This window comes from Pyrgilauda ruficollis, unplaced genomic scaffold, assembly GCF_017590135.1.
Source record: "Pyrgilauda ruficollis isolate IOZ18807 unplaced genomic scaffold, ASM1759013v1 scaffold95, whole genome shotgun sequence".
Lineage (NCBI taxonomy): Eukaryota > Metazoa > Chordata > Aves > Passeriformes > Passeridae > Pyrgilauda > Pyrgilauda ruficollis.
Window position 1 is genome coordinate 1,194,124 of NW_024531599.1, and position 22,314 is coordinate 1,216,437.

The window sequence follows — 22,314 nt, forward strand, 5'->3', positions numbered from 1 at the left end:
CCAAGAACTTGGGTTCTGTTTGAAGTGTAGGGCCACATTTTGAGCTGAATATGAATAACTTTGTCTCAGAGCAGCAGCAGTGCCTCCTGGGGCCTGGAGAGGATCCAGTTCCAGAGCTGCAGCTGAGGAAAGAATCCCCCTTCTCTCAGGAGGGGCTGGCCCTGGGCAGGGGGGATAAGAGCTGCTTTGTGCTCATGGCATGGGGCCCCTCCTTGAAGCAGAAGACATTTATGGTGCATATAAACCCCATTCTTGATTAGCTCCTAGTGGGACTGGAGTTAGTGAAGGGAATTCAGTTCTGTCACATCCTACTTGTGTTTGAAGTGTCTGTGACCTCTGACAGGACCTGACTGAATTAAGCTCCTGTGCACAGGGGATAGATTTTTATTCTGTATGTGCACAGGGCCAGAGAGTGGAGCTCTGGTCCATTTGCACTCCAAACACTGAGTTCCAATGCCCAGCTTCCCCAGTGCTTAGGGAGCTCTGTGTGTGGGAACCACTCCTCTCCTCGAAGCAGCCTTTTCCCCCAGAGCACAGCACAAACAAGGACATCTCCATACTCACAGCTCCTCCAGCTGCTGGCACCGGTGGAAACTGGGCAGCTCTTCAATTTGGTTGTGTGACAGCTCTCTGCAGGGAAAGGACAGCACAGGAATGTTGGGACACCAAAAGCCAATGCCCCTGAGCCCTCCCTTGCAAGGCAGGTACTGCTGGAGAGCGAGGTGACCTCACCTCATCCTGCACAGCTCCACTTTTGGTAACCCCAGTGAGTGGGATCTCCACGCTGCAGCTGCTGCTGGCTCTGGGTGTCTCTGTGCAAGGTGAGGGTTGCCCCATGATTTGATTTCCCCACTTGCTCACCCCCAGCCCAGCTCCCTGCAGCCCAGCCCGTGGGCTGATGGAGCTGCTCGTTCAGCTGGGGTGGGCTTGTCCTCCCCAGCCTCAAGTCAGCTGGGAAACCCTCCTGTGCCACTTCTGCCATGCCCAGCCCTGCTTTCCATGGGCACAGCGCAGAGATATTGCTGCCAGAGCTTGCACAAGCTGCAGATGTGCCTGCAGAGCCTGGGGAGGATTTGACCAGCTCCCTCCTGGCACAGCAACCCCACTGCCCATTGCCTGCTCCCCATTCAGCCCTTCCTGGCTTTCTCCCAAGGTCAGGAGAGGGGTTGTGGCATTGGCAAGGATTTGTCTCAGGGCATTACAGACTTTGGAAATCTCTGCTCCTTGTTCTTTCAAGTGCTGTCACTCAAAAGCAGTTTGCAGCAAACTCCTTTTGCCACTAGTTCATGGCTCAGTGTCCTGTCAGCATCTAGAGTGGCTTGATAGTCAGAGGAAAACCCACCCTGGCACCCAGCTTAATGAGAATTTATTGAAGCTGAAACAGGCTGGCTAAGGAGCAATGTTTAAACCCAGCTCTTTCCCCCACCAGCAGAGACTGGATTTGTGGTTGTTCAAGGGAAATTTACCCCAGGGTAATGTTTTGTATGTGGTTTCTCGGCCGACTTTTCAAACTCGGTTTCCATCTTTCTGCCAATAGAGTGCTCCTAAAATATTTCAATTTTTTTTTTTTTTTTGGTTGTTTTTTTTTTTTTTTTGCCAACCTACTCACCACCAGTTTTCCATGGTGGAGAGGAGGAGGGAGGGAGAAGCAAGCAAAAGGTTTGTGCTTGGCTCTGGAGGCTGTCACGCAGGATGGAGAAAAAACCATAGCATCAGTCACTTTTCCCTGGTCCCTGTGTCAATACATTGGGCTTGGCAGGGCTGGAGCTTAGCTAACAGTGATGGGGGAGAACCAGCCCCAGGAGTTATTTCTGGCTCCTCCAGGGTGAGGGTAACCAGGTGCAGCCCAGAATCTACAAACAGAGCAGCCTCAGTCTCTCATGCTCTGTTGGGAACGTACCAGGATGAAGGTTCTGATGGCACCAAGGGACTTCAGCTCTGCTCAGGGGAGTTTCACCTATTTCGGCTTGAGGAGAAATACAAATCTTCCAGAGCCCAAGGAGCATTTGGACTACTCTGTCAGGCCCAGGGTGGGATTGTTGGGGTGCTCTGTGCAGAGCCAGGAGCTGGACTCAATGATCCTTGTGGGTCCCTTCCACCTCAGGGTGTACCACGGTTACACGAAATCTGTGCCCTGAGCAGGAGCTCTGGATGAAAACAGCAGGATGGTGCCAGGTTGATGCCAAAGGCTGCCCTGCCTGTGTGGGGCATCCCAGGATGACTGTGACCCTCTGCCCTTCAGTGGCTCTACAGTCCCTGTGCAGGGTCCTTGCAGAGAATCCACACCTGGAAATGCAGCTTTACCTGTGTCATCTATGGTCAGATGTGTCACAGCCATAGCTCCTGTGGCTGCCCAGAGACAGGCAGAGAGCAGCCTCTGGCTCTGTGGGGACAGGACCCAAGGCATTTCAAAGGCAAGAGAGATGGAAACATGCACAAACATTGGCCCTCACGCTCTCTCTCCAAACCCTGAAAGCAGTGCAATAAGTGTCAGGAATGTTCACTAGGGAAGAGGAACAAGGGACAAGGAACAAGGGTGGTGTGTCCCAATGAAACTCTCCCACATGGTGGTGGGGGGTAGGCACAAAGAACAGGCTCTGCTGTGAGGGCTTGCAGTCTGATAACTGCAAACATAAACAGAGGTCTGGGACCCAACAGCCTGGGCCAGCCCAAAGGCTGCACTTTTGTAGCAAGTCATCCATTGAATTGGTCCAGATGTCTAAAGATGAGAGATCTTCCCTACAGGGACATCTGGAACCAAAAGCCTGTAATCTCCTAAGTTACAAATTGTCTTCTTTTATTTTTATGTTTTACTCTTGTTTCCAATTTCTGTGATCAAGAATTCACTCCTGTTGCTTTCCTGGAACAAACTTGTTTTCTTTTTCAGCTTGCTTGTATAAAGACTGATGAGAGGCAAGCCTGTTGTTGCCCTAAGGCTGCAAACTTGTATAAATCTGGCTCATGACTCATTTCCTGAGGATGTCTTTGAGTGCAAACATAGTTGGGGATCTCAGGAATCAGGGGTGTGATTGCTGAGATGATGCAGAACCTTTCTGGGATGTTGATTTCATCATGTATCAAGCTAAAGGAGAAAGCATGACCCCCCAGCATCATTCAGTGCCTGGCTAAACAGACAGAGCCAAATAAACAGAGACCAAGCAAAACCCTGACCTGGCTGTGCTGCCCCATGTGAGGAAATGTGGCCTTGTGGCCTCACAGGTCCCCATCAGGTCAGACCTGATCCCTCCTGGGATATGAACAGGATCCTCCCTCCAGATGATGGCACTTGCAGCTCCAACTGCAATAAGCCAAGGCTGGGGCAGAGGGTGAAGGTGATTTCCCCCTTGTTTTTGGGCTGAGAGCTTCAGCCCAGCTGGGAGCTGTGAAGTGCTGTGGCCATTCTTACCCATCTCCTTTTGTACTCTCTCTATGCCCCTTGCATGGGAGGGGACAGGTCCTGCTGGTGCAGAGCAAGGAAATGTGCCTGACTGCAGCCCTGGGACCAGAGCAGCACGCTGGGATGGAGCAGCAAGTTGAAGAACAAGCAAGAGCTCAAAGTAGGGATTAAGAAAGTGCTGATTTCTGCATGGAAAAGGGAACAGGATGGATGGGAACAGGAACCACAGGATGGTCTTCCACAGCTGGTCCTTTCCCTGAGCTAGACAAAAGGAAAGCCCAGTTCATGAGGGCATTTTGTAAGGACCAGGCAGGACAGAGACACGGGTTACTCACAGGACTCGGAGGCTGGGCAGCTGCTGGCACATCCTTCTGGGGAGGAAATGGATTCCTGCCCGGGTCAAGGTCCTAGAGGGATGGAGGAGAGACAAGAAATGGTGTTGCTGACAGCCAGCACCCAGACTCTGTGACCCAGAAGCCCAGCTGCCAATCCCAGATAGTGGCAGGAGAGACAATATCAGTAGGACAATAAAATACATGGAAAGGATAAAATCCTGCCTGGCAGTTTTGGAAAGAGGCACTGCTGCTGGACCTGGCTAAGGTGAATGTGAAGAGTTCTGGGCCACTGCTGAGTACTGAATTCACAGCTGTCCTTGGCCACCTCGGGGCAGGTGGCAGTGGCCTCTGTAGCATGCTCTGCCATCCCTGTTCCCACTGCCCAGGCTGGACAGGCCTGGAGCCAGGACTGCCTCAGAAGCTGTGTCTGAGGGATGGATGGTGTGTCCCTGTGTCCCCAGGACACAGAAGGGCCAGCCCCCACCGTGGCCTGGGGTGCTCCCAGTCTGGGCTCAGTGTGGGGATGGTGTCCAAGAGAGGAGAACCGTGTGTAGCCAGGGGCAGTGTGTCCTCCAAGGCCCTGGGACATGGGGAGGGGACAATAGCAGCTGCAGGAGCCCCAGCCTGGGTGGCAGATGTTTCCTGAACTGCACCACGGTGCTGGTTCCACTATGGGCAGAGACACTGGGGTGCAGCAGAAGCACTGCACTCAGAGGTTCACTCCTTCACAGGTGCAGGAGGGAAGGAAGGAAAAAACAAACAAACAACAAACAAAAGACTGGAGCACACTCAAGAGTACCGAGAGAGCCACTCACAGGGAGGAAAGCTGCACTCAGGAGCCACAGGGGTGAAATGAAGCAGAAGGGTGAGTGACCAGGGAGAGGCAGAGCTGAATACTGCACAGCACTGGGAAAGTTGTCCTCACTGAAACAGCCTGGACCGCCTTGGAGGAGGAAGAGCACAGCTAGCAGGGTAAAAGGGAGAGAGGTGCCACTCACAAAACTTCTAGGCTGGTGGTGCCTTTAAGGTCTGGGAATTCCCTGATGTCCGTGGCTCCATTGAGTGACCTGCAGAGAAACGAGGGTGAAGTGAGGTGGGCAGAGCACCTGGAGGCACGTGCAGCTGCTCAGGGTTCCAGACCCATCAGCCACGGTGGCAAATCTGCTTCCTCACCCCCAGATGTGATCAAGGCCCAGCCCCAGCGTGTCCCTGTGGCTGGAGCAGATGCTGTGCAGACACAGTGAGATGGAGCTGGGCACTTCCATGCAAGGAGGCTTGGCAAGCTCAACGCCTCTCCCAGCCACTGACATTCTTGGCACGATCTCTACCCAAATTAAATAAAAAAACCCCAAACAATTACCATGGGGAATGTAAGCAGGGCATCCCACCCAAGCCTCCCTGGGTCTATGCATTTGGATCTAAAGAATGCAGAGCTATTTGAATGATTTATTTTATGTGCCTGGGTGAGGCTTATAAATAGAGATTTATGAGGTTGCCTCTGCCTCAGTATTTTTAATGCTGTGCCACAACAGGTTGGCTGAAATGCCAGCGTGGGGCAGCTGTTGTGGTTCAGGTGGTGCCCAGCCTGTGCTGGTGGCCCTGGAGCAGGCCCAGGGCCAAACATGTGAAGGAAGCAGTGCCACTGCTGGCTGCCCAGTAATATGACTTGTGCCATGGTGCTGGGACATGTTCCTCCACTTCTCCATCTTGTGGAGGAAGACAGATGCCTTCAGTGTCCTTCTGTTTGGGCAATTATGCAACAGCAGAAAAAGCTGTGGCACTTGTGTGTGGCACTTTGCTGCTCCTGGCACAGCTGTGGAGACCCTGGAAAGCCTCAGTGCCTGTCAGCTGTGTGGGGAGGAGGAATCAGTGGCTGTCTCCAAAATGCCCTTTTCAAAATTATCCTTCCTCAGAAGAAAACATCTGCAGTGTCTACTCCTTGGAGCAGCCTTTGGGGTTGGACAAGAGAGTGGCTTCATGGTCCTCTGTTGGCACAGAGGCTCTTGGAAGAAGGGAGGGAAGAGGCCACAAAGGTGCCCAGTACGCAGGGCTTGCAGCTTGGGTGTTACCTCTCTGGGGACGTGCTTGGTGAACTTACAGAGTGTGGAGCTTTGGCAGGTACTGGAAAGCAGACTGTCCAACAAACTGGATGGGATTGTCATAAAAATGGCTGCAATGGGAAAGAGGAACAGGTCAGAGTCTGCTGCACACAAAGAGAAGATGCTGTTACAGCTCAAGAGCTTCAGAGCTACAGCAGCAAGCCATGCAAGAGGTGCTGCTGTGCTGTGAGGAATTCTTGTTCCCAGATAAACACAGGCTCTCCCACTGTCCTGTTTGGGCTGGACATTGCTACAACTGAGGTGTCCTGCTGCTCTGAGTGGGCCCTTTGGGGTCCTGCTGAACCAGATGGGCTGGAAAGGTGTAAAACCCTTCTTCAGTCCTTGCACTGGAGGACACCTCCTGTGGTCTCACACACAGCACCAGCACCTTTCCCACTTGTCACAGTCAGTGAAGTGAGCTCTTCTGAGACCCAGTGAGACATGGGAGGAGTTCAGTCACCTCCTACAAGAAGCACTTCCCCCCCCACTAACTGTGAAAGACTTTAGATGGGCAGATGCAATGCAGAGATGAACATTCTGGATGTATGGGCCCCACCATCACTCAGTGGATGCTGCCCAAGCAGATGGGGAGGAGGCTGGTTGTGCTGGCTGGAGCACTGAATGGTTTCACCCAGTGTCACCATGGCTTTCCAGATATTGATATTTCTATAATTTAAGTCCAGTTTGGACAAGCAGATCTTTTGTCACTTGACATGGTTTTCAATAGCTGTGTTGTTCAGAGAAGTATCCAAAAATCCCTAACTGTGCCTGGGTCAGAGCAGAAATGACCTGACAGCTGGGTGTGTTTATCTGCAGAGCTTTGTGTCCCAGGTCTGGGCACACACAGGGATCTGGAATCCCAGCTCTGACACGTGTGGCTGCTGCTGTAGCTGGCCAGCAGCTTTTTTGAGCACAAGGAATAAACATCAGCAGATGTCAGCCAGGGCTTAGGTGGTTTCCATGCAGACCACCTGTGTTTTGTTCCTTCCTTGCTATCAGCCTGTGCTGCAGGGAAAGGAGAACCCACAGCAGCTCTGAGAAGGAGCCCAGAAGAAGCAATTTCAGCCTGCTTTGGCACATGGGTAGCAAATATCAGATTGTTGTCATTTGACCCCTGTCAGAAATCCCAACTAAAGACAGCAGGAAATGCCCCTTTCTGGCAATATAAAGATGTAGGAAACATTACTTAATTTTCTTACATTGTTTGGAGGAGGGGATTCCCAACGAATGCGTTCTCCGGAATAGCTTTGATGTTGTTGTTGTGAAAACCACTGTTGGGAGAAACAAATATCTTGATATTAATTAAATTAACCTTCTTTTCTCAACACTTTTAAAGCCAGAGAGCCTTCAAAATATTAATCAAATAGGAGATATAGGTTCCTTCCCAGGTGGTGCAGCATCATCCCAGCAGGTGAACAAGCTCTGTGGTTTGGCAGGACAAAATCTGCTGCATTTACTCTGTGGGTAAATGTGACTTATGTGACTCCACCAACCCCACCGAGGGTACAAGGACTTCAGGTTTAACACTTTACAGGTCAGAAAACAGAAGCAAGCCAAAACAAGATTTTCTATCCACCAGGAACTACAATTTTTGTGGATGGTTTCCATAACAGCCCCACAGCTGCCAACCAGAGTGTGCCAGGAATTATCAGCCCACGTGACTTTAAAGGATTTGTAGCTCTAGCTGGGATATTTTTTGTTAAGCATGAGAACAAACTGACAGAACCAGAGGTCACAGTCTCAAGTTATGTCAAGGGAAATATAGGCTGGATATTAGGAAAAAGTTTTTTACTAAAAGGATGATAAAGTTCTGGAATGTCCTGCCCGGGGAGGTGGTGGAGTCACCATCCCTGGGTGTGTTTAACAAAGCCTGGGTGTGGCACTGGGTGCCAGGGTTTAGTTGAGGTGTTGGGGCTGGGCTGGACTCGATGACCTTGAAGGTCTCTTCCAACCTGGTCATTCTGTGAATTCTGTGAATTCTTTGAAAATTTCTATCAGCAAACATTTTTTTTTGGCAGAAGAGAGCTCTGTGGCCACAGTCTGCCCTCCTGTATAGCAAAGGTTCCTGTGTCCAGGACTAGGACCAAGCTCTGGGTGACGCCCAAGTTGTTTATCCCAGAGGAGTCTGAGCAGGTGATTAGTTGATGACTGTTTGGAATTTGCCTCTTCTTCAGTGAAGGCATTTCAAAAGCCATCTCAAAGGGAATTAAGGATCTTATCCTCATTTTGAAGGTGAGGATGATGAAGATATTGGGCTGAACAAGAGAAATCTCATGAGAATTCTTCCAGTAAAGAAAAAAGTATTGTCAGATTTTTACTCCAAGGCTCCCAGAAACACAAGAGCAGCTGCTTTTGTCCCACCCCAGCCTGGCCCCAGTGACACAGGAACTGTGGGTCCACATCAACTCACCCCACCCTGGGGCTTCTACCTTCGGGTGATAAGTGGGATGGTTTCTTATTTTTAGTGTCTCCCAGGATGACCAGTTAGAGGAAGGTGAGCTATCCACTGAAATGGTCATAAACTGGTAATTCCCTATTATAAATTTATCCTAAAGGAGATAAAACAGTTTCTTTGCATTAGAGGATGTGGCACAGTGCCTGCGGAAACTGTGGCCTCATAATAACAAGGTTAAGTCCAGGTTGTGGTCCCAAGCTGGGGAATGGACATCAGAAACAGCCAGAGAACAGATGGAATTTGAGCTCCTGAGATGCCACAGGAGAGTGAGGAGCAGTAGGAGGAACCTGCTCCAAGGCTGGCAGAGACTCCCACTCCCCTCCGAGGTGTGGAGGCTGGTGGGAGCTGGTCAGGAGGATGGAAATCGAGGGGATAAACTGCTTTGAGGCAGTGGATAGGGCTGGGAAGGAAAAGAAAGGCTTGGACTGAGTGCTCTCCTCAAGTCAGAGCACATGTGATGCTTTATTGGTTACTCTCCCACAGGGAGGGGGTTTGAAAAGGAATAAATGGAAAATCTCACAGCTCCTGCAGCCGGCCCAGTGTCCTGATAGCCCCGGGGAATTCCAGCAGCTCGTTGTAGTTCAGATCCCTGAAAGACAGATAAGGGAAATATATAAATTAACATTTCTGTAGGGACTTGACCTTTGAAGCTGGGAACTTGGTCCTTAACATGGGAGACAGGTTTTTCCTGCCACGCTGATCCAGCCACTGCCTGGAAACACAATCTCACCCATTCCTGCAGCAGGAATATTGCAGCAGGAATATTTCCTGCTGGGAGCACTGTCAGGTGAGAGCCAGTCCAAGCCATGGCTGCTGCCATGGAGCTTCTCCCTGCCAAGTGTCCCGTGCCCAGCACTGGGCACTGGAGCTGCTCCCCATCTCCTGAGGGCCCTGGCTCCTTCTCCCAGGAACTCAGCCCCAGGCCTTTGGCTCTGAGTAATTTTTCTTGCCTCTCCAGGTCAAAATGGGGTTCTTTGAAGGACAAGAAACATGAGCAGCCTCAGTTGTGTGGGGCCCATGAAGGGCTTCTCTGGGCCCCCTTGCTCTGTGATGCAGAGGGGATCAGGGACCATCCCCTCAGTGGGGACATTCCTCATTCCCCTCTTCGGGACATTGGGTCTCCTTGCCACTGGACATGCTGTGGCTGGGAACAGTGGGAAGAGGAGTCTGTGGGAGGACTTAGGTCTTCTTCTGATGGTTGGAGCCAGCCCCACTTCAGAATCTGTGAGCCAAAGCTGGAAGTGATGTGCAAGAATTACTGACACTGTTGAGCATTAAGTCTAATTTGCTGTGTAGTGAAACAAATAAAATATACTACGTTGGTTGTAATGACAGGTGTAGAATTTATCCACCATGACTTGGCAACTAAAAGAGACATCTGAGTCTGAATGAAATCTCAAGAGTTGTGTTTGTTCTCCAAGGATGGGCTTAACCTCTGGAAAAGGATTTATTTGACTTTTGGGGCACTGCTGGCAACTGGGAGAAGCAGCCCTTCAAAGGCACCAATCCTGCTGTCAGCTGGAGGGTGCCCATGGAGACTGGCTGGGCTTTGGGTGTGCAGCACTTCTCTAGCATACAAAACTTTCTCCTTGGAAGGCAATTTCAGCTGTCACAGTAACATTTGGCACTGTCCTGGCCATCCCACTTTGCAATTCACTGAAGTCTGAAAGCCATGCGACTGCTTCCTACCTGCATGACACTCACCAGGTTTTAAGTGGTAGATACTTTGGAACATGATTACTGGCTCCTGGAGATTACTGTATAATTACACTTAATGAACCTCAAAGTAATTACCATGTAACCTGGATTGTGGTTTATGGAACAGAAATAACTGAGCATTTACACAGCAATGGGCTGCTGCCCAATTACCCTGTAATTCTCATCCTCTGGCCCAGGCATGGTCATTATGTTATGATCTCTCTTGGCCCCCTTGTCTCTTACATCTTCTCTCACTACCAGTGCCCCTGCTTGGGAACGACTCCATGGCACCAGCTCAGCTTTGCCCTGAAGGTGTTTACATGGGAAGTCAACCCAGAGAGTCTTTCCAAATAGGTCCTTCCAGGACTTCCAGTTTATATGATTTATGTCTTAGGGAATGCTTATCACAGAATTACAAGATAGGGCACAAACCCAAGAGAAAAATATGGAATGAGGTTGTTGTGGGCCGATTTTGTCAGGCTTAGCTCTGACAAGATCCAACCAGACCTTGCTGCTGGATTCCCTGAGAAGCCCAGGTGCTGTGGCAGGTCCTGGTTTGGCAGGGTCTGTCCCCTGACACTGAGGGCAGTTTCCCCTCCTCCAGTTACACAGGGATCTGGATGCAGGTACTCTGTGTAGAGATTTGAGCAGATGAATCCTGCTCCTGTAGGGCCCAGGAAGGGCTCATGCTGTCTGATAGTGCTGGCAGTCAGCAGGGGAGGAGCACGGGCTGGCGGTGAGACCCTGAACTCTGCCTGCCCACTGCCCACCCTGCAGAGTGGTGGCAGGGTCCCAGCACACCTGAAGCTGCTGTGCCTGTCCCAGGGCCCAGGAGTGGACAGGAGTGGTGTCCCCTCTCCACATCTACCTAGGCAGGAGAGCTCTGCCTCTCCCTGAGCTTGCTCTGACACACTCTGTTCTCATCCTGCTCCAAGCAGATCAGTGCTTTTTCCTCAGACTTCCCCGCTTGAGCCCAAATTGATCTGTTCAAGGGTAAATAGCCCAACACATGACTGCTCATAGCCTCACTCTGGGCTTGTAGCTCCCTCTCAGCTGCTTGGGTGCTCTTGGCCAGTGTCTGTAGATGGCAGCTGCCAGGTTCCACCAGGGCCTGGCTGAGGACTCTCACTGCACAGGCTTGGTTACCAGGGACAGGACTGGTAATGACACATCCTTTCTCTGCTGCTCAGGAAGATACAGGAGTGGATTTCCCAAGTGAACAAGCAATGGGAAGTGCAGGCAGGACCCCACTGGGCATTTTCAAAGCATCAGTCAAATCTGGTTAACCTCCAGATCCCTGCACTGGTTGAAATCAGTCATTAGCAGCCTAAGTCGACTAACCCAAATTATGCAAATAAGGTGCATAATACCTTTAAAAATTTCACCCTGAAGTGACTCCCTGAAATTAGAGGGAGATTCCACAGGGAGCAGGAAGCTGCAGAGGTCATTCAAGGCTGGGTGTCAGCCTGTGCCATTTCCCTCCCCTGCACCACAAACTGGGGCTGGGGTGAGCCTGTGTGATGCCAAGGGATGGCTCCTGGTGAGCCCCAGCCCCGGGTGACAGTCAGCCCATCACTGCAGTGTCACTGCCACTGTGGAGGCTTTCTGTGATGGCACAGGGCTGTTTCTGTGAGCTTCCAACAGATGGAAAGCATTGCCCAGCAGAGAGGAGCCTTGGCTCACCTGTGATTCACTAGCAGAACAAGGGATCTTAGATCTGCAACCGGTATTATTTACAAGGAATAATTCATTGTGCTGTAATATTTGCTCCTGTCTTTAAAAATGTGTTTCCTTTCCAGCCTGCACCTCTTCCAGGCAGGCTGGTCTTTCATCAGCAGATGAAGGTTCTGTTTGTACCTCCGCGTGTGAGCAAGTACGTACAGGACCAGCTCTTCCGAACACACACCGTTCCCAACCTTGGCAGCATCCTGGGGCCTCCCTCCCCTCTGCACTTGACACATACAAAGAGCACTCATTGTGTTCAGCAGTTCCCTCTGGGTAAAAGCCCATCTTGGAATGCTGGCAGCCACTGGGCTTGTTGGAAAGTGGAAATGCACCAGGTGTAGTCACGCTGCTGCACCCCGGCTGCCAGCGACCCCGTTCTGTTCTGCTCAGAGGAGTCAATGTGCCTGTGCTCGCTCCTGCCCTGCTTCCTGGGTTTTGGGGAGGTGAGCCTCCCTCCTGGAAAGAGCCCAGCTGCTGTGGGGAGCAGGTCCCTGGGTGCTGCTCCCAGGTGGCTGCTCTGGATGGCGTGCTGCTCTCACCACCCTGAACTGTCCCCAGGGCAGCTCCCGGCCCAGCTCTGCCCGGTTCATGGGTTCAGCTGGCTGGAGGGGGCTGGAAGAAACCAGCACTCAGGAAGGTCCTCAGGTGCCATCTCTTCCCTGCAGTGGGGCCACTCTTCCCAAAGCCCAGACCCAAACCATGACATGAAAAAGTTTTCCTGTCCCTTCTTCTTTCACAGAACTGGAGTTGAGCTCTGGTCCAAGCAATGACCCAGAAACAGCATTCAACCTCCACCAGGGTGTTCCTGTCCATGGGGAAGTTTCTGTTCATTTGGTGAAATCCAGTCCTCAGGTCTTTCCACAGGTGCTGTCAGGCTCCATCTGGCCCAGACGTCTCCTCTGTGCCTGCTGTCCCATGGGGAGTTTGGCCCAGCCCATGTGCCTGGTGGATCTGCAGAGCTTCTTCCCCAGCACAGGGTCAAGGCAGATTGGAAGGACTCACAGCTCTGTGGGTCAGAGATTATTTTGCTTTTTTGTTCCAGTGGCAAAAAAATTTCCTCTTCTGAGCATGTCAGGGAGCTGCCCATCAATCACAAGCCCTCTCCAGGAGCTGGAGATGTAGGAAATGGAGGTGCTGGAGCAAACACCTTGGAGGGTTCTCTTCCTCTCCCTGCCTTACCTGAGGTACTTGGGCAGTGCTTTGCTTCCCTAGCTCCACACTCTGCCACCTTCTCACTGCTTCCAGATTTGAGATGAAGCAGGGAAAGCTGCAAAAAGCCACTTCACTGTTCCCACTGCACTGCTTAGCACGGGCTGGGGTGGCCCAGCAGGCCTCGGCCCAAGAGAGCTGGACCTGGCAGTGCTGCCCCAGCTCTGGCTCTGACCAGTCCCTCCAGTGCAGCTCTGATCTCCACCGAGCATCCCAGCAGTGTCCAGAGTGTGACTGTTGCACCCAGGACTCCTGTCTGCTCTCCTGTCACTTTGTTTGTGACATGTGGGATTTCCTGGCTGTGGAGTGCTGTCCTTTTTGGTCCCAAGCAGATCAATGGCAGTGTTACTTGGTGGAAGGATGGCAACACACCATGGCCGTGCTATGCCAAGCAATAGGGAAGCCTCACAACAAGAAAAAATGAATTAAAGATAATGAGCATGACAAAAGGGAGTTTTCCCCATTATCAAGGGCTTTTGAAAGCAAAGTCAGGCAGGCAAGAGGTTCAGAACTGATGTGCAAGAGCAATGGCTGTGAATAATCCCTTTCCTCAGCTAGGCTCAAAGTTACCAGCTCTAGCATGGCAGTGGGATGGCAGGAGGAGCCTTGTCTGTTCTTCAACTTGAGATGAAAGCCTCTGAAAGGTCACCCAGTCTGCCCAAGACACAGTCAACTGGCTGGCTTTCCATTGTTTTTATTGCTAGAGGGAGCCTATAGCTTCATGTTTGGAAGATCTTAACCAACACTGTTGTTTATTTAGAAATAAAAGTAAGTTGACATCAAAGGCCCAGTTATTTTGGGCTTTAACTGCCAGGGTGATTTGAAGCTGACAGCAAGCAGCCTGGAACTATTAATATCTTCAGTCATGCCAAAAGGAGAGAAGGAGGGGAAAGAGTCTTAGGTCAATTTTCTGCCTGTTAGGGACTATTAGTGGTTCCACACAGGAAGCCAAAAAAAAAAAAAATTATATAGTACTATAAATTCTTCCATAAGCCACAAAACACCACAAATTTGCAGCTAATAAACCTGAAGATGAAGTGAGATTAGAAGCTGTAGATGGGACATTTGCTGACTATTTCAGTCCCAGTGGGGTTGGAGATGTTACCATGGTGCCTGGAGGGGACTTTGTGCAGCCTCTTCTGAGGACCTGCATTTCCACCTGTCCTGTGCTGGCACCTCATCAAGCTGCCAGTAAATGTAATTGCTGCCTCTGCTAGTTGTGCTGGTTACTGTGGGCAAATCAAGCACTGGAAATGATTTAATTGGTAGTCTGGAAGCCCAAGGGGGCCATGGTGACCATGTAGTTTGACCTCTTGCCCAGTGCTGAGCAGACAGCTTTACCCAGACTCCATGCATCCATTCATGGCTTGTGGCTGAGCTGCCAGCTCAGTTCAAATATGAAAAGTAACTGCACAATCAGGTGCTGTCTTTTATGGGAACACAGACAGATTCATTAAGGCTGGAAAAGCCAAGATCATCGAGTCCAAGCAGTAACCCCACACTAGAACATGTCCCTAAGCTCCCTAAGTGGTTTTTTGAATGCTTGCAACACTTTCTGTTGTGTAGCACCAGCCCAAAGCCCACTCTCCTGGCAGTGGCTATTACGGCAACAGTCCCCTGAATGGGGAATAATTAGCATTGACTCCATGATTGCAGAAGGCTGATGAATTGCTTTATTCTTCTATATCATACTATATTATACTATACTATTAAGAAACTTGTAGCTCTTACAGACTGATACAGCTTTAACTTAATTGGTCAATTAATCTAAACACTATCTAGTGTCTAATTAAGAAACTACTCTTTGGTAAACAACTTCCTAGAACACATTCTACATTTGCACAACAACAGGTGCAGCAAATGGAGATAAGAATTGTTTCTTATTCTCTTCTCTGAACTTTGTCACAGCTTCTCACAGCTTCCCAGGAAAATCTTGGGAGAGAGCTGTGTCTCTCTGTTCAGAGGATCTGTGATTACCACAAGTGGCAGCAGTGTGTGTGTGCCCTTGCCCAGCTCAGCCTGGGGATGAGATGCTGCCAGTGCTATAAGAAGTGAGAAGAGGCAAAGGGGATGTGGAAGGACCCAGAGCACTTGTCTGACTCCAGGCAATGTGCCCATCCCCTAAAGGAAGAAGGGGATGTTCACATGCACTGCAGAGACCCACCATGGGATTCATCTGCTAAGGTCAGTGTTTTCACTGGACATTAATCATGCCCTAGAAAACCCCTTTTTTTTTTGCAAGTTATAAGGAGAAGGCAGGCTATGATGGAACTTGAGGAGTGCACATGTGTCCCAAAGGTGCAGAGATGGGCTGCCCACTGTGGGAAGGTTGTTGGGTACTTAGGGTCCATGATTCCTGCCAGGAGCAAGCAGCAGTCTCTGAATGAGGATTAATTTTGCTGGCCTGGAAACCTCTCAGCTTCTCACTGATACGGTGCTGCAGCACTTCACAGGGTTTCTGTGACACTGATGGTCCATTGCTGACTGTCTGTGGGTTGTGTCTTGCACCCCTGCAGCCACCAGTCCCTCCAGTGCAGCTCTGACCTGCACTGAACATCCCAGCAGTGGCCAGTGTGTGACTGCTCCACCCAGGACTCCTGTCTGCTCTCTGACTGACAGAGGTGATGGATAAATGTTTGATGTATTTTACACTCTGCCCTGCACATTCAGACACAAAGGGACCTCGGTGGGACACACAGAAACACCCACGAGCTGATGGCTCAGGAGGCAGGCAGGGAGGGGGGGCTCTCTGCCAGGCTGGAGAGGAAGGCAAAGCTCAGGGGAGCCTGGTCTACAGCAGAGCATTCCCCAACTGCAGGAAAGAAGCTGGGGATTTCTACCTGCTCCCCAAGGTGCACAAATGGCTGGGGATCAGCCCCTGGAGCTCTGCTGCTGGCAGGAGGAAGCGTGGGATGGAAGCAGAGCTCCTGTACATCAGCACATCCACGGTGGAAACGTGCCCCCAGCTGCCTCTACTGCCCTTCTGCTGCCTGCAAGGGCTGCTCCTCCTCTGCACAGGCATCCCCTCACATCACACACCTCGGGAGGAAGAGGCACAGACAGCTGCTCCAGGAAAGGCTCTGGCAAGGGAAAGGCCTTGGGCAAAATGAAGCCCAAAGAGCCAGAGGAGCAGAGGACCTGTGATGGGTCACAGCATGTGCGCAGACTCAGAGGCTGGAGCTCGGAGAGCCCCAGTGCTGTTGCTCATTGCAAGAACAGTGGCCCCAAGGCTGCAAGAACAGTGGCAGGGGGGACCAGGCTGCAGAGCTGGCCAGGTACAAGACGGGGTGTGAGGGTCTGGTGGGCAAAGGGAGAACAGGGAGAGTCCTGAGATGGAGATGAGCCTTACAGTGGAGCCATAGAAAAGTGCAGCACCTCCAGAACCACCTTTTCACCTCAACTGCCTTCACTTTCCCTCTTTTTTCTTTATAAACCTGCAAAATATCGTGTGTGACTGGGCTTGTGTTCTGCCAAAACTCAGCCTGGTTACAAGGCACTGACTGGTTCAGAGCTGAGCTGCACCAGGGAGGGCACGTTCCTGGTAGCCCAGGCTCCTGCCTTAGGGGGAGAAGCTGCAGCAAGCTGGGAGGAGGGCCTGAGGAGACACTTCGTCAGTGCCAGATGTGCTTGCCAGTTCAGTTTTACGGGTGACTCTCACTGTTTGGAAAAGTCACTTTCCACTTACACAATGGTCAGAGCAGTCAGTGAACTTTATAGCTCTGTTCTTGGGCCGGGCACAGGGACCCATGCAGCCAGGGCCCTGAGCTGTGGCCCTCTTTCCAAAAAGCCACAAGTCCCCTTCCTTTCCCCATCCCCTCAATCTGGGTACCTGAGAGGGGAGGGGGTTTACATTTTCCATTTCAAGGGAGGCTCCTGCCTTCCTTAGCCGACACCTGGCTTTTCAAACAAAGACACTGAGCCTCTCCTGAAGTCCCTCCCATCCTCTGGCAGGGCAGCTTGGGATGACACAACCAAGCTCTGGTGAGCTGCCTGGGGATCCATGCTGACACTGGAGCATCAGGATGCTGAGGAAGTACCAGAGCAGCTCAGTGCAGCAAGCAGGGTGTCCTTGAGGGGTCAAATCCATCAGCTGCTTTGGGAATTCTACAGATTTGGCATTAGCATCCAGAGACTGCACAAAAGGCTTCAAATTAAGCATGCTGATGGAGAGAGATCCACTTGAGGAGCAAGGTACCATTTGGTAGACAGTTTTCTGGGAGAACAGCAAAGCCTGCCTGGCCCTTAAAATGTTAAACAACCCTTGTATGAGCTGTACTGGAGATATTCCCATTTCCTTCTTCCTGCCTTCATTGCCCAAGGTGCACTTTTTATTAATTTTCTTACTTTTTTTTTTTTTTTCCTCTCCCATAGAAAATCCAGCTCTCCAGAGGAGTTGGTAGGTTCCAGCTCTGCTCTGCATTTACAGACTCGACTAATTACCCAGATAATGGGACGGGTGCTGTGGTAAGGGCATTTCCTGTGAGGCAAGGTTAGGCAGATAAAGTGCCTGGAGCCAGAGGGTTTTGGATTCAGCCCTTCTGGGAGACGTTTCTAATTTATTAGTGCTATTTTTTAAAAATAAATTAAAAGGTTTTTAAATGAATGGAGATTTGCTCTTTCCAAGTGATTTATCTCCTCTGTGTGATGGGCGGAGGAGCTGGCAGGGATGCAGATGGGGAGGGAGAATCCAGGGAGAGAGGAAACAGCGGGGTCATCTCAGGTGGAGGGGATGGGCAGGGCTGCGTGGCCTCTCTGAGCAGAGACAGGCTGGAGATTTCCCAAAGGAGCAGCACTTCTGGGGCAGATTGTTCTTATTTTGGCTGCAGCCTGGAGGCCTCCAGCACTTTGAGCCGGTCCTGGGGAGCAGCCATTCATTCCCCAGCCCTGCCTGTGCCCCGGGAGTCACCTTGGCCCAGCTGGGGGCTGGCTGGGAAGGCTGGACACTGCCAGGACAGGCTTCTGCTCTCTGCCAGCACCAGGGGCTGTCTGTGTGAGTGTGCCAGGGCAGGGGAGCCCTGGCCCCGTCCTTGCTCCCTGGGACCCGGCCGTGTCCATGGCAGGGCCACTGGCAGGGTCACAGCTCTTACTTCTGCATTTTCCCCTTTGCCTCAGCAGCTCCAGACAGAGCTCTGAGCAGGTGTTGGGGAATGTGAGGTGGCTTTTGTGGTGGAGGACCTGCACATGCCTTGCCAGGCTGCTGCTCGGCACTGCCAGCCCAGCTGAGCCACCCCTGAGAGCACAGACCTGCCAGAGCCACTGCTGCTGCCCACCTGCCTTGTAGCAGACCCCCAGGGACTCTCATCCTCATCAGGCTTCCTGCTGTGTGTGTAAGTCAGCCCCCAGGGCCACCACCTCCCCTCTCCTTGCTTGGACAAAACAGTCTGATGGGAATAAAAAAAAACGCTTCCTCCTTTTCTTCAAAGCAGAGATCCCATCCCAGGGGCATCCCATGGATCTCCCCAAATCCTCCACCAAAGCAGTTGTGGAAGTGATTCATTGAAAATGCCACTGGGATGGGATCTCCAATGAGTCACTTCCACAACTGCTTTGGTGGAGGATTTGGGAAGATCCCTGAGGAGCCTCTGTCCCCTTCCAGAGCTGCACTCTGCACTTGCTCTCTGGGTCTGCTCTGCTCTGCCATGGGGACACTGAGGGCTGAGGGCTGCCTAATAGCAGGGAAGGTGGCAATGCTGAATGATGGTCTGTGTGTGCTGGTGTTTGGAGATGGAACTGGGCCAGCTCTGAGCTTCAGCTGCCACGGCTGTCTCTGAGGCACACACACATTCAAACACCTGTGGCTGCACAGGTCCAGGTCAGCTTCCCCTCCCACCCCTCTGCACAGAGCAGTGACCAAGAGCTGGTCATGCAGGGGGGCTTCACTCATTCCCCTTCAGCTGTGATCCATGAAATATTAATATTTTGGGGACACAGAGGGATAAACTCAGTGTTATCTCAATCTACCTAACGAGGCTGAAGTTGCGGAATGTGAGGTATGAGGCAATTGTTCATCAGCCTTTGGACTGTGCTCAGACTGATAGCGAAGCTCAGGGACCTTAGGACACTGCTCAGCTTTCCAGGTGAAGGTGGTAAGGAGGAAACCTGGGCATGAGACCAGCCTCCCTGTGGAAATTGATGTCACAGGGATCCATCCCCTCATGAGAAATCCTTTCCTCAGAGAGCAGATGGGAAGCTGGCCCCTGTGTTAGCACCATGCAGGCCTTTGGCTGGCAGTTTTCCCTTGCTGTTCCTCTGAAACCACAGCCATGCTCTCCCTAGCACTGCCCCAGCCCTGAGCACAAGTCTGGTGTTCCCAAGAATCAGTCTCTGCCATTGCAAGGATGCTCCTGGCTGCAGCTGAACTGTCCTTCCATCAGTTTTCCCATAACACTTCTACTCACCAGGCTTATGACACACAACAAATCTCATCACAGAATCATGGGATGCTTTGGGCTGGAAGGGGCCTTAAAGATCATCTCATTTCAAGGCCCTGCCATGGGCAGGGACATCTCTCACTAGAAGATGTCTAATCCCCTTGCCCTTCTTGCTGCTTTGTTAAAGACTAAGAAATTAAGTCTAAGGAAATGTAGAAGTTAAGATCTTTCCATCCAAATGGCAGAAGCAGATTATGCTGCTAGATGTTTTACAGCAGGAGCCAAACATCCCAAAGGACATCCCAAAGGAGGATACACCATGGGGCAGGACTGACAGGGCAAATCTGGAACAGGGTAGCCATGCAAAGAGCATTGTGTCTGCAGTCTCAGCTCTTGGCATGCCTTGCACCTACTTCTTGCAAGAGATGGTGCTTCTCTTGACTCCTTTTCATTTCACCTCCCCATTCCTCTCCCTCTCAGGACACCCTCACCCCGCTGTGCCAGGCCATTTGCCATGGTCCAAACATTCACCCTGGCCACAGGCCAAGCCCATGCCAGTGGGTGATGGATGTCCTTCCCTGGGTGTTTATGGTCTCCATGCCCAGCAGGGCAGTGCTGCCTCCTCCCTGCATTTCCTGTCAGCATCCCCTGACCTTACACCTTGTGTGGAGGGTCGAGGCCATTACCCAAAGGGGCTACAGGAAGAACGTGTCATATCAGGATATTTACCCTCTCAATTACTGCATGTCTTTGGGAAAGGGCTAAAAAATGCCAAGCTTCTCCCACTCTGACCACCTAATCCCTGGTACCATGGCTCAGCTTGGGGTTTCTTCCCACAGCCCTGCAGGGTTGTTCTGTCTCATCTCTCAGGCTGATGGGAGCTGGAGAGGGAATCTCACTGCTTTACAGGGATGTTTCGAAACCCCTTTGGAAGCTGGCCCAGGCTGCTCTGAGTTGCTTCCAGCCTACCTGCCAGCTCTCCTTCCCAGGAAGAGAAGGCTGGGGGGGTGGCTGGGGAGCAGGCAGGTCTTGCCCCGACAGAGAAAATTTTCTTGGAGCTGCTTTCTCCAGTTTCATGCTGGTATTTGCCTCATAGAGACCTGGTGGGTGCCGCACATCTGCCTGTCCCCCGTCAGTGTGGAGAACACAGAGCTGCTCTTGCTGTGCACTTGGCAGAGCTGACTTGTGCACAGGAGCTGCAGGCCAATGCAAAGGAAATGTGAAGTCATTCATCTGGCTTCACCTCTTTCTAGATTTGCTGCCCTCCTGAAATATCAGGGCCAAGCCCTCTCCAAGGACAAAGATGCTCCACTGGGATCTGTTTTTGCAGAAATGTTGGGATTTGGAGCAGGTGAGCAGTGTGCTTGTACTTATGCAGCTCACACATTGCTGAGACCTGCACGGGGCAGTGCCTGCTGCTTCTCTGAGGGTTTTGGCATTTAATAAAAATAGAAGTTTTCCTGTCTAGCTGAATATGAGAAGAAATATTTCCCTTAGGGAGACAGAGGTTTTTGCACCTAAAACTTCCCAGGCTCTTCTGAAAAACCTGAAACAATGTTTTCCACTCAAACATTACAGTTCTTCAACTATTGTGCCTGGTTTATAATCAGCATCTGGCCACAAATACTCATTTTAGGAACCCTGGAGAAATTTCTGTCTTCACCAACTCTTACCATCCTGCTGCCTTCCAGGAGGTAACACCCACGGGGTAACTGAGAGCATGGTTTGGCCTCCACAAGCCAAGAAAATGTGCTAAGTGCTGTCAACAGAATGTAATCATAATTTGAGTTAAAGGATAAATGTGGAGACTGTAATAGTCTCCACATGCACAGGAGCTGAGAGGTGGAAGGTAGATGCAGGTCTAGCAGCTTGGCTGGGAGAGTGCAACCAAAAGCTTGGCAGTTTTTAGCCCCATAGCTTGCCCAGCTTCGGTCAGCAGACAGGTGGGTGCTAAGGATTGACATGGGGGTGGCTCCACTTGAGGAACACCCGCACCTCAAGGGTCACTGAGCTGGAATGCTTGCTGCGCTGAAGGAGAGAATTGGGTGTTCAGGCCAAGAGGAGCAGAAGGCCTCTCATTGCTCTGGAGGACCCTGCTTCAGAGCAGTCAGACATGGAGGAGAGTGTGGAGAGTCTGGAGCTCCCTGCCCCAGCACAGGCAGCTGTGCAGGTGGGGCTGTGGGACCCTCACACCAGTGCATCCTGCAGGGCCTGGACACAGGCAGAGCCCTGCTCCAACAGGACCATCTTGGAGGCTGGATCCTCCCAGGGCTGCCTGATCAGCATCAGCAGAGACAGGGCTTGCAGAGCTGCAGTGCTCCAGAGTCCCCACAGTGCTGCACAGCCCTGGCCCTGAGGGCACTGGGAGCAGGAGCAGGGGACACGGAGCTCCCCAGGTGCTGGGTGATACCTCAGATGGGCAGCAGAAAGCAAACAAAGTCTGAGAGTGGGAGCAGAGTGGAAGAGAGGAAAAATGAGCATTCAGCAGAAATGGCTGTGGAAATAGAATTATCTCCCAGGGCTATGAAACACTTTAGTCTTTCCCACAGCAAACAAGGGACTTCTTTTCCTCTGCAGCTCCATCCTGCTTGGGATGGGCAGCAGCATCTCTAACCACCCTGGCTGCAGAGAAGGGTTGCCCCAATGCAGGCTGGGATGTTGCTGCATGTCTGCTCCAGCTGTAGCCCAAACAAGGTTTTCTTCCATCAGCAAGTTCTCTGCTTCCTCCTGCAGCTCCTGCCTTTGTGCTCCCTGGGCGCCACAGCCCTACCCTCACATATTTGCCTGTGACCACCAGAAATGACTGGGGAGAAAGCCAAGCTGGGACCCGTGGGTCACCAGAGGAGACTATCCATCAGCCTCCCACCCCTGGCACAGCTCAGTCTCTCCCCAGCTGAGCCCTTCTGGGTGGCCCCAGGATCTGCCAGTCTGCAAGGGAGAGACAATGTGTGTCATGGTCCTGCCCTGAGGAGTGTGTCTGGGGACCAAGGGTTTGCCTGCTGCTGCCACTCTTGCCTGATAGCTG

General features: G+C 51.6%; 1 protein-coding gene across 1 annotated transcript in view; it reads right to left on the reverse strand.

The window, feature by feature from the left end:
- LGR6 (leucine rich repeat containing G protein-coupled receptor 6) overlaps positions 1–22,314 on the reverse strand; it is a 147,252-nt gene that overhangs the window by 16,463 nt on the left and 108,475 nt on the right. Inside the window, exons 7-12 of the mRNA XM_041489592.1 lie at positions 8,807–8,875; positions 7,031–7,102; positions 5,831–5,902; positions 4,731–4,799; positions 3,733–3,804; positions 565–630 (exon numbers count right to left, since the gene is read on the reverse strand). Coding sequence (XP_041345526.1) covers positions 565–630; positions 3,733–3,804; positions 4,731–4,799; positions 5,831–5,902; positions 7,031–7,102; positions 8,807–8,875 — 420 coding nt within the window. The remainder of the gene's footprint in view (positions 1–564; positions 631–3,732; positions 3,805–4,730; positions 4,800–5,830; positions 5,903–7,030; positions 7,103–8,806; positions 8,876–22,314) is intronic.